Source organism: Aythya fuligula, chromosome Z (assembly GCF_009819795.1).
Source record: "Aythya fuligula isolate bAytFul2 chromosome Z, bAytFul2.pri, whole genome shotgun sequence".
In the NCBI taxonomy this organism is placed as follows: domain Eukaryota; kingdom Metazoa; phylum Chordata; class Aves; order Anseriformes; family Anatidae; genus Aythya; species Aythya fuligula.
In genome coordinates, this window is record NC_045593.1 from 34,817,144 (window position 1) to 34,829,183 (window position 12,040).

The 12,040-nt window shown below is 33.8% G+C and overlaps 1 protein-coding gene across 1 annotated transcript in view; it reads right to left on the minus strand.

The window, feature by feature from the left end:
- Positions 1 to 2,965: 2,965 nt before the first annotated feature.
- ZDHHC21 (zinc finger DHHC-type palmitoyltransferase 21) overlaps positions 2,966 to 12,040 on the minus strand; it is a 45,111-nt gene continuing 36,036 nt past the window's right edge. The window contains exons 8-9 of the mRNA XM_032205705.1: positions 5,621 to 5,664; positions 2,966 to 5,095 (exon numbers count right to left, since the gene is read on the minus strand). Of these exons, the coding sequence (XP_032061596.1) occupies positions 4,963 to 5,095; positions 5,621 to 5,664 (177 nt within the window). The 3' untranslated portion in view covers positions 2,966 to 4,962. The remainder of the gene's footprint in view (positions 5,096 to 5,620; positions 5,665 to 12,040) is intronic.

Consider the following 12,040-nt stretch of genomic DNA (forward strand, 5'->3'; position numbering starts at 1 on the left):
TGTTTTTCAAACACAACAATTTCAGTGTTATTAATACTAAAAATCAGTTAATCAACAGAAAAACTAACTTACACAAACTTAAGCTTAAGACAAAGTGCAAACTAAGCTTCTAGAGATCTGGGACATATTGCAAGAAGGTCTTTCATGACTTCACACTAGTTAGCACCCCACATGATATGATCTCAAAGGATGGTAAAATGAGCCTGTACCTCTGGCAGTTGAGAACATACTAAGCTGAAGCCTATTAGGACTTGAAAAGCTGTACCACATGCCCACTACTGATGCAACATTATTTAAGAGCTAACAGAGCTAGAAATGTGGCTATTTGGTATATACTATAAGCAATTTATATTGAAGGCTGGACACAAATAATCTTTCAGTAGGGAATGGTCTGATTGAAGAGGGACAGGACCTTAGAAGCTCATATGCTGGGCTATATGCATATATACAAAGCTCTCTAATATTTTTTCTATTAGCACTGATGGACACGTACAATGTTTAGTTGGATCTCTTCACTGGGTTCAAATCTTTGACTACAGACTTCAACATCAGATAAGAGATTTTGCTGCCAGGCAAAAGCTTGTAGTTTCTTGGAAGAAAAACAAAACAAAACAAAACAGAATAGTACCTATGTATTCTGACAGTTAACTCTCAATCAGTTGCAAGATTGTAAATAAAAATGTATTTCTTATACACAATGTTAATAAAAATCAATTTATTATTCTTACATACATAACACAACTGCAGAATTACAGGATTGAATGAGAAATACTAGGTGTTACTAATAGATATCCACATCATTTTATGTAACTCATCCTTCAGAAGCAGATTCTATGGAAATACATATAGTTTTTATCCTAGAAAGAGTTTAGAAGTACTAATACAGTATTATTGATTGGAATATATGTAGAATAAGTAACATTTTTTGTCCAGAAAGATCAAGACTCCACCATACAAAGAAAACACTTCTAAGGAATGCAATGATATTTCTAGTTGGGAAAATGAGAAGAGTCAACCAACAGTATTAAGCTTTATCTTTGTGATACAGCTGTTCTAATAAAGCTACCATTTTGTTTTTGTTTTGTTGTTGTTGTTTTTGTTTGTTTGTTTTGTGAGCAGCAGCAAAATGAATTGCATGGTGAAGACAAAGGTTGGAGACCACCAAGTTAAAAAATACACTGAAGTGACAGCAACCTCAAATGCATGACAGCAGCTTTCTGCTACAAGTGATGTACTGCTGGCAGGAAGGATAGCCAAATACAGCATATGACATGTTATAAAACGTGATTTATGTTAACTAACAACATCAAGTTACCAGAAACCCATCTTATTATCATGTTTTGTCTGAATGTAAAGTGGACTTGAAAAAAAATCTCTTTCACAGTACTGCTGAAATCCTTACTATAATCACCTACATTCCCCCACTTACGTTACTCCGCTTACATTGGAGTACAGTGGGCTGCTACAGGACAAAACAAAGCATATTTCATTATTTCTTAGAAGAATAGTTTGCTTAATAAAACCAGACATCTGTATGATGAACAATGAAAGATGAATAATGATGGCATGGATACATAAACGGCAAAACACCTGCTCTTTGCAATTTCACTTAAAGAATCAAAGCACCTGTTTTAGTCACATCTTCATTTCCACTACACATTCACGAGTTTCCCTTCACACTCACCCACTGTAGATTCAAGACAAGCAGAAGGAAGCCTAGTTCAAAATCTTTCCTTCCACTCGGTTCTCAGGTTCTTACTCATGAATCCTTCTCAAGACTGTGCATACAAACACTCCCTTCTCTCCTCCACACATTCAAAATTAGGATAAAAAATAAAGTAGCTGCCTAAATAATATTTATGTTGGTTCCTAATGTTATGAGTGAAGTCTACGAAAAATTTATTTACCCCCAAAAATCTAACAATATGAAAACATTTGAGAAATTGTGACTTTGTGACTTTATCATTTTCATCTCAGATTCAGGCAATATTTTCATATACATCATTTTCTTAAGCTCCAAGGTTCTTCTTTGGGTCATTTGAGTAGGTGCCCTAGAATTTAAATTTATAATATATTATTTGAAAGGAAAGTCTATTCCTTTCTATTCTATTTGTATTCTATTCTAAAATTCTGAAAATTTTCTAGAAAAAATCCCACATGCTACACTACCTTTTAGGCAGACTAAAAACATTATCTGCTTATTTAAGATGCAGTCCAGTCCTAATACGTTAATCTGACCACTAGCACAGACACACGCCCAAATCATTCAATTATTCGTCCAGATAACTCCTGTGCAATAATGAAGAATGACAGCTGGGCCCGTCCATGCTCCAGGCCACGATTCAACTATTGTTGCATAATATGACCAAAAGAGGGCACTTTGAGAATAAGAGAGGAAAGGCTCTACCCCACATTCGAGCACTAGGCTGACAGACTACAGCCCTAAAGTCTTCTTACGGAAGACAAAATACCTTATAATGTCCAAGCATAAACATTCTTCATCATTAACTATTAATCATGTGCATGAGTGCACGGATGTTTGTACGTATACTTTGTAGTCCATTCAGAGCATGTTTATTCCCCAATCTGTGCCTTACCATGACTTTTTTATGTTTCACACTTCCTCTTTCTTAAGAACAATGTACACATTTGGACTTCGTGTGGATTTTTATCCCCGCAAAGCGGATAACATTCAACGCATATCATGTAAAAAAAATAAAATATACAATGTTTATAATTGAGGCTCCAACTACTGAGCTGATTCTGGATTACAGATTTGGTTCTCCAAGTATACTTAAATTACCTGAGATGATGATATTAGAAATCAGAAAGAATAATTATATACCCCCATAATGAACATACCAAGAACAGTTACATTCTTGATTGTATGTCTTAATAAGCATCAAAGCATTATGATCTGCTATGAAATTTGAAATTTGATTTAAAAAAAAAAAAAAAAAAAAAAAACACTACATTTTGCTTATGACACATATTTAAATATTGGCATATAAGCCAAAACTGACTGCTATTATTGCAGTCTCTCCTCTATGTGCTTTGCAGAGATTACAGTAATTGAATACCTTCCAAAAAAAAGTGAATACAGACATTACTTTAGAATGTATAAACACATTCTTGTTAATTTCAAGTGCTAGTCCAGCCTTTTCATCCACTTTTCATGAAACTCACCTTCATTTACATACTGCTGCCAATACCATCTTAAATTCTAAACTCACATCTACAAACACAGTGAAAAAAAAAAGAATAGCTGAATATTAGGCTCAAAATTTAAATGACGCATTGTATTCATTTTATAAGAGAGGAGAAGTGAAGTTAGTTCAAATATTAGAAGTTTACAAAAAATTCAAGTGATTTTTAAGATGAGCAATTTTGGCAATTTCAAAGCATCGTCAAAATCTGTTAACTCAATAAATGAACACCTAGCACAGGCAATGACTCTATTAAGATTTTAAGAGCTGATCTAAAAATTCATTATGAACAGCATTCAAAAGCTAGCCATTCATTTTGAATGAACCATTTATAAATTTTCTCCAAATTCAGCCTATATATTGTACACGCTGATTTTGTGCCTTTTTATTATCTATTTGCTTGGCTGTCATTTAAGGTGGATCCTAGCCCATTTAGACAAGACAAGAAACACTATAAGCAGCATAACTTAAAACATTGCAGCTCTGAGTTTTTCATGAAAATTCACAGAACTTTCAAAAATCACAAATATCCCATGCTGGTATTTGTACAGATACACAAGGCTATAATAAACTACATATATTTTCCAGATAGAGCAAAGTCAAGCCAGTGCTTAGGAACCATTGTCATTTTACCACATGTAACCTTCAGAATGCTTTCTTTGGTTAATTATTTCTGTACAGAAAGGGCCCACAATAAGCTATTATGTATCAATATAATACCCTATTAAATCAGCTAGTAATCTTTACCAGACATATTACTAGCAAATATCTGTATTTATATATAAATATTTTAAATTATTTTCATATATGCTCCCCATTTACAAACACTTAAACTAATTGCAGCTAGTCATGACTAAAGAATAAAAAATATAAAATGTTTATCGTTCTAATGACAATGTACTATTCTTTACAGTACATTATGCTAATTATATCTGCATTTTAAAAACATCATAATTCTCACATTTGCACCCTACAACTTTTAAAATTATTATTTTATTTTGAATTATTGCAAAGAAATCCTTGGGATACTGTGTAAAGCATGCTTTCCATCTGCATACTTTACCCTGTGACATTTCATAGCTTCTGTTGACATTAAGACACAAGTATTTTCCACTAAGATCATATTTATGCAGAAAGATAATTGTAAGATCTCTCTATATAAACAGATACATATACATGAATTTATAAAAACCCTTCTGAGAAAGGTTTAGGAAGAAGTCTGTTTTAAATGTTTTGTTTTATAGTGCAGTGTTGCATGATTAAAACTTTGCATCACAAATAAATGGCAGTATAAGTGAATTTTAAACATATGTTGCAGAAAATAAGACCTCAATATTATTTAAAAAGACCTACCGATTAAAAAAAAATAAAAATCAATAAGACACTTAGTGGAAAAGCTAACAATCAGTGTAAACTTCAGTGTTTCCTACCGAAGTAAAAAAACAAAAGAGCCAGTATTATCAAACACTGTACAACTGCATTCCAGTCATTTGTTTTTGCTATTAACCTCAAAGACAACAGAAATCCCTTTGGAAAGCTAATTTGAAAGTGAATATGCCTAAACTTGAACATACAACTTGTAATAATTTCAGAACAGAATCAAGACCACTATTAAAATAAAGCCTGGGGCACTCTGTGATGTTTATGATTGGTGGGTGGCTTTTAATTGACTTGAAGACTGTCATAGTCCTATTATCATAAAACCTGTAACACACTTCCAGCATGGAGGACCCATCTGTGCCCACCATCCATCTGTTTAGACATGATTGGCAAAGTGGTAGGGAACTCGCAGTGGTTGCCTCTGCCTGAAAGGAATAAACCACAGGATCTTCCAGCGAGTGCCAAAAACTTCTGAGAAGGTCTGCTGCCATGGCTTTCGGGGCCTCGATCTACAGAAGACAGCATTATTAGTGAAAGACAGCACTCCCATGGTGCACTTCAGTCAGCTAAAACAATACAGGTTGGCTGGGGATCCATTACTGGACTCTGATGAATTGTGTCCCAGCACCATAAATACAGCTTTTCTTTCATTATGGCTTGCAGCTGAGACTTAACTTTGGAAAATAGAAATTATCTATGTCATCAATCAACTGAAGGTAACTTTTGAAGCAGAGGAGAACCTCAGGATCAATGCAATGTATGTAAAGAACACAGTAGCAAGTGATTTTCGACCTGTACTTTTGAAAGAAAATACAGCTTCACTTACTATTGATAAAGAAGGAAAATGAATAACGTGAGGCTGCTTTGTATAAAACTAATATTAAAGGATTAGAGAGCTACTGCTAGAGATAGGAAGTACAGGACACAGTAACATGCAAAATAATCTTAACAATGCCTTCGGTTCCTCTTCTCTCACACAGTTAAAAAAGCAAAACTCCTTCAGCAAATAAATGCAGACATTTTACAGCACTTACACATTTTCACAACAGTTTGACATTTTTTCTATACTCGTAGTGTCCTGTTGAAGAAAAGAAAACAGAATGAAATACTATTTCATTATATTCCTCACTGTTAATATGTTATTATGAAAGCAACTAAATAAGGCAGGGAATTGATTGTAAGCATACACTGCTTTGGCATCAGTCCAGTAGGTTACATATTACTCATATATATTACTCATATTACTCATTATTCTATATTAGCTATAAACAGCTGTGAGATTATATGCACAACAAATTCATTCAATCTGTTAAATGATTTTTACAAACATGATGTAACACTATACTGTGTAATTATACTATGGTAGAACACACCACAGAATATCAACAAAAATTTACAGCATTATTATGGCTAAAATAAATAGACATATTACACTTAATTCATGTGACATTTAGAAGTAATGCACACAAAGTAAACTCTTGCCATACTTTTCACAAGCACCCATTCCTGACTTGGAGTAGTCCACTGAGATAACCACAGGAATTTAAATACATTTATACCTTAACTTAGTAAAATGGAACTATTAACAGAAGTAGTATTTTGAATAGTAGGAACTAGTAAGAAGTTTTGAAACAACCATCTTCGTAAGTATCATAATACAAGCAGCACTGCTAAGATGAAACCAGCTGTTTCCATAGCCTCTAGAGGTAAACACTAAAAATAAAAATGATTTTTTTTTAACTTTTTTTTTTTTAAGGAAAAACTAAATCGTATCCAGATTGAAGACACTCTTGCAGTAAACTAGATTCATATATTATACTCTTAAACAGGACGGATTTAATAAAATCACAAAGCTTTATAAATAATACATCAATTTAAATTTAGGTAATCACAAAATTATACTTTTAAAACTACAAGCAGTGGTACTTTTCTCTCACTTTCACACTACATATTTAATGAAAAAGCTTGCTTTGTACACATATATCTCTTCAATTTTAACTCCAGTAGCATTGGACCTGATGATCTCCTGAGGTCCCTTCCAAACCCTACAATTCTGTGACTCTGTGATTCTTTAATACTAGTGTTTTCAAGCACAGGCACAATTCATTATGTCCCAGAATTATTCACTGGGTCCAAAATACAGTAAATATTTTTCATGGTTCCACCTTCTTTTCATGGCAGCTTGATATTTCCCTTCACTGTTCATTGATTTAGGCATGTACATAATGCACCTGTCAGATTACACTAGCATTTGAATGAAACTGAGAGCTTGTGTCTATTGTCCCAGCCATACACAGACACAAGGGATGTGGTTTAATTAGGTTGCGACTTCATTAAGTCATCTGGAAACACTACCTAGCAATAAAACCATACTGTGTTCCTTGATTGTTCTTGCCATCGGCGCACTGCTGGGATTCTGCTACCCTCTTTCATAAATGTTTGGAGAGAAATGGTGAAATGTTAGTGGGATATAATGTAAAGTGAGCTGCTTCCCTACCTCACCAAATGTAGGTGGTCTCAACTCCCCTTGTTAAATTTTTATCTTCTAAATCCACTTCCCAACTATGATTAGTTTTGGAAGAGGATCCCTTACCGCTTGCTAAACTGCAAAAATATGTAATTCTTCCCCACAGCCTATCAGCTGAATTCTACACTCACTGTGGCAAAGGAGAGATGTCCCCTATTCTCAAAGTTCTTCCCTGTTTCTGCAGAAAAGACATGCCCACAGCAGATTATATAAATCCATTCTGGCACCATCATTAGGTGGATTTGAACTGCTCAGAAGTGAGAGAGGACCGGACTGGAGGCAACAGACTGTAAATAATGTCTGTTGTTCCAATTCCCATAGATAAACTGCTTCTCCTCTCTACTTCATGGGCTTGTCTAGTATATTAGCTTGCCTTCCCTCCCATCACCTTCCACAGGTTGCAAGAAAGCATTAGAAGACACAAGCCATTTTCCTTGCTACATCAGGACATGACTGAACAGCCAGAGAATATTCTGCTTCCTTGGGCAAGCTTTTTGTCCAGTCCTGTCAGGACAAACATTTTGCTGACCACAAAAAATCACACACAGTTTTCTGAATATAGGCACAGGCAAATAGGCACGGACATTACTTCCATGACATTTCAGTGAGGTTTTAACAGTGGTTTCATGGCATGCTCCTTCCATAACTGCAAAAACATCCCATCTCTAAGAACTAGCCTCCTGTCAACTCAAAGCTCTCTAACTGATAGTATAAAATAATACTATGTTTGAAAGCAATGATTTCTAATTAATTTCAAAGAACAGCAGTATACTAGTCCATGCTACAATTGATTTCTAACTATCACAATTTACATTATATTTGCACAAAAGGAACCTTAAATAGCTTTGGGTGCAGCCATAACATAACAGAATAATACTTGAACTACAGCTTTTTGATCTGTTTCACTACATCTGCTATCTAAAACATTGTATTTCAGATTTTTTGGAGGAATTTCCAGTTTGGGGATTCTGAAGGGGCAGAGTGCTGTTTCTTTTTAGTAGCTATCATGGCAGTAAGACCTGAAAGATGCTCCTCAAAATTTGCTTCTCTCAAAAATGCAGCCCATTACATTAATGAACTAAGTGGAGGCACCAAAATAGGAACTGCAGAAAATGGCTGTAAGAAATGCCTGTCAAACTTCCACACCTTTAAAACATACCAAGGATTTTAGTTGGATAGGAAGTCAAAGAAAATACTCCTTCCTCCTTGCATTAAAATGACAGAAACTACTTTTTCCTACTTTAGCTTTACAGTAAAGGAATTGGGACTAAGCAGTGAATCTTTTGTTTCTGGGATACCATTTCAGAACTAAAAAACAAACAAGCAAAATCTTTACACATTGTAAAAGCTGCGAACTAGTGCTGAAGGAATGGGAGGAATCACCTCTCTCCAAAGCTTAGCTAGTTAACAAATGCTGGTGACTAACTTGAGAAACTGAACTCCCCTCACTGCTTCCCTCCAACCCCCCCCCCCCCCCAAAAAAAAAAAAAATATATATATATATATAAAAAATCCACTGCCAAACAGCTGGGCTTATTTGAAATATATTTTCATTGGACAGTGAACCAATTTACCTTTTCACATGAAAGTGAAACTTCACAGCACCCCAGGAAACTCAGCAGCCCCTCTGGAGACAGGAGAGAGAGATGAATTCTTTCAGAGAAGAAAAGGAGGACCAAAAGGAGGATCAGAATAACCCCTATTCTTCTGAATAACAAAGTGTTCTGTTTATTAACACATCTCATGAACTTACGCATTTAATGTAAATGAAGGTTTTGTTACAACACCAGCATTACTACATTCAGCCTAAGAGGCTTTGGCTGTCTGCATCTACTATCAGCTTGGATTACTATTAATAGAAACAGAACACTGCTACAAACTTCTTTGTTTTGTTTTGTTTAAGACTCACACCCTAATGCTGATGTTAAAATCTTTTGGGAAGTTGTTACTCATCCAGACTTTGAAAATAACTTCATATGAATAAACATGGCGTTATCTATTGAGTCCCAGTAATATCTATCTTCAATAAAAATATAAAAATTCCTATTTCATACAAGACAAGATCGACTAACCAAGATCTAATTCATTTCACATTAGGGGTCATCTGGACCCCAAATGTCATCATCCAGATTGGAAACAAGTAATTGTTCCTGCACTTGGCTATTCAGAGAAACACACCCACTGACAAGCACCTTAAAGCAACTAGGGACAAAAAATCATACCTTAATGAGAAAGACAAAAGAAATTAGAGGAAGTAAACACAGAAATTATTAAAAACATACAGTTTTAAAAGAGAGACAAAGAGCAAAGGGTTCAGATTCTTCTGATGGGATACAGAATCTTGTAGGTTTTTTTGGTTGGTTGGTTTTTGCCTTAAGGACTTACTGCTAGAAGCAGCTTGCCTGCTCTAAGTAAGCTATTACAACAGCTAAGACCGTTATGAAGAGACAATAAGAGTACTGACTGAATTTTGCAGACTAATTTAAGATTAATTTGCAAATGAATGCACTTGTGCTACCTACTAAGAGAAAGAGATCTTCCACATCTATATTTTTAATAAGCAATAACCACCTGCCTCAAAAAAGAGGTTTTTAAGAAAGTATTTTAACAAACTGTGCTATAGGATGTAATTCATCGTGAACCAGTTTATGATAGATCAAGCACATGGAAAGAATATTTTTCTCTGATTCATATTTTCCAAAGGAGAAGCAGTAATTTGTAACTCACAGGACTAACTCCAAAGCACGCAGCCACAACCTCTGGTTCAATTTTTCTTATATGCTTGCTTAAAGTGATGTGTAAGAAATACAGCTTTATTACTCACATTTGAAGAAGGCAAGCATTAAGCCATGCTTTCTTAATACAGTATTTGCATATACTCAATATATAAGAATCAGAAAGAAAATACGGCAATGCAGAAAGAGGAAAAACAAACAAATCTTGGCAAGCCTTCCAGGATTTGCAGCCATTGCTGTTATGTGGAAGTGCCATTCTATCTTGAACAATCTATCAGTTTATTATTCTTTCTACTTAACATCTTTTCCATCTTCGTAAGCATATGACAGGTGAGCATTTGAGGAATACCAAATATTGAGACCTTCACAAAAAGATCACTTAATATTTCAGAAATTTCCCCTATTGGCCCTAATTACATTTAGATTTTATGTTTAGCCACTTTTCAACATTGTTTTCATAATCTTGACTTCTCATGTAAGAAAGTATGATGAATTTTATCAATATTAGTGAAATTCAGCCTGAAAATTACTTCTGTATTTTTAAATTCTTAAACTGTGTGCAAAATGAAAAATGAAGCTACATTATACCTAAGGAATATTCCTCCTAGGCTCTTCTAGGCTCTGATGAATTTTGTTAAGTAGATTTTTCATTATTAAATCCGTCATTACTAAATGACTCAATGAAAAGAAAATATATAACAACAAATTAGGAGGACATTTGCACAGAAGATTATACAAACAGATCTCTTTTTTTTCATATTATTTCAAATCTGTGGTGTGCTCAGTGCTGATGTCTGTTTGACAGCAAGATACATGACAAAACACATGTATTATTTCTCTTGATACTTACCAATATCATCTTAAGAAAAAAACAATAAAGAAAAAAATGCCTTGCAAGGCTAGCTGTTGACCTTCCTCACACAGAAGTCATTTTAATGGTCTCATGTCTTAATTTGACAACCCATGTATTAAACAAAATGTACTCAGCACTGAGAACTCTAAGACATGATTATTATAAGTTACTTATTTTTAATTGTTCAAAGGAACTTCTTTTATTATCTAGAAAAATAATTGAGCTGTAACAGGCCTTCTTCCTTGAGTGATGAAAAAGATATTTTTTGTATGACATTTTTGTTTCTCTGCAAAGTATAAAATGCCTTTGACTATTTTTTTTAAGTTATACAACTCTTTAATACTAATGTAAATAATGATTTTCAATAAAAGCATTCTCTAAAAATCTTAAAAGCTAAAACCATGCAGTGATCTAAACCAGATGAGATCCTTTTCCGCTATGGATGTTTTACACTTGAATTTATTCTTACATTTAAAGCTTATAAGAGAGATTTTTAAAAGAAATTAGAATTTTGTTTTTATGGTAAGTAAATAGACTTTTAAAACTGGCAGGATATATCAATTTAAAAAGTTAAACCATTTCCTAGTCTATTTGAGAAAAGTAAGTTAGAAGTTCAAAAGACTTTATACTGTTAACAAAATCTCATTCAATGACCAGGACGTGATTAATTCCTGACCAATTAATTTATAGGACTTTACGCAGTCTTCTAATAGGAGATTTACCTATAGGTGGATTAAAGGTAGAGAGAGAAAAAGGAGAAGGGATAAGAACAAAGCAGATACAGACAGACAATATTTGCATGAATATATTTCCCATTTTATCTCTAATTTCAAATTATTATTTGGGTTTACAGTTTACATACAGCTTTCTCTCTACAATTACTTTTTATTTTATAGTTTATTACAACCAAGTAAAGAATACATAGGCCTGGGAATCCTGATTTCCCCTTCCAATCTCAGTTTCTTCTATGCTAACTTAATTATGAGGATTAATAGTTCTTTGATTAAATTTCTGCCATGTTTAAAAAAAAAATCGGGAAAAGCCCTTATTACTTCACTAATCAAAGAGTATTTAATAGATTATCTGATTAAAGATGTGATTACAAATACTTTTAGTTATAAGATATTTATTTTTCAAGACAAAAGGCATTTTAGCACAACTACGTCACTTGTGCTTGCTGTATATTAAAAAGCAATGGATCAACACTACAAAATATGTAAAGAATTTAACAGACTTTGTTTTATTCATAAAATTAACTCCAAATACATTTTCATTATTTTGCATTTCATCTCTCTTAAAATTTTGTCTAACTGATTCCACAGGGAATTTTATTTTTTTC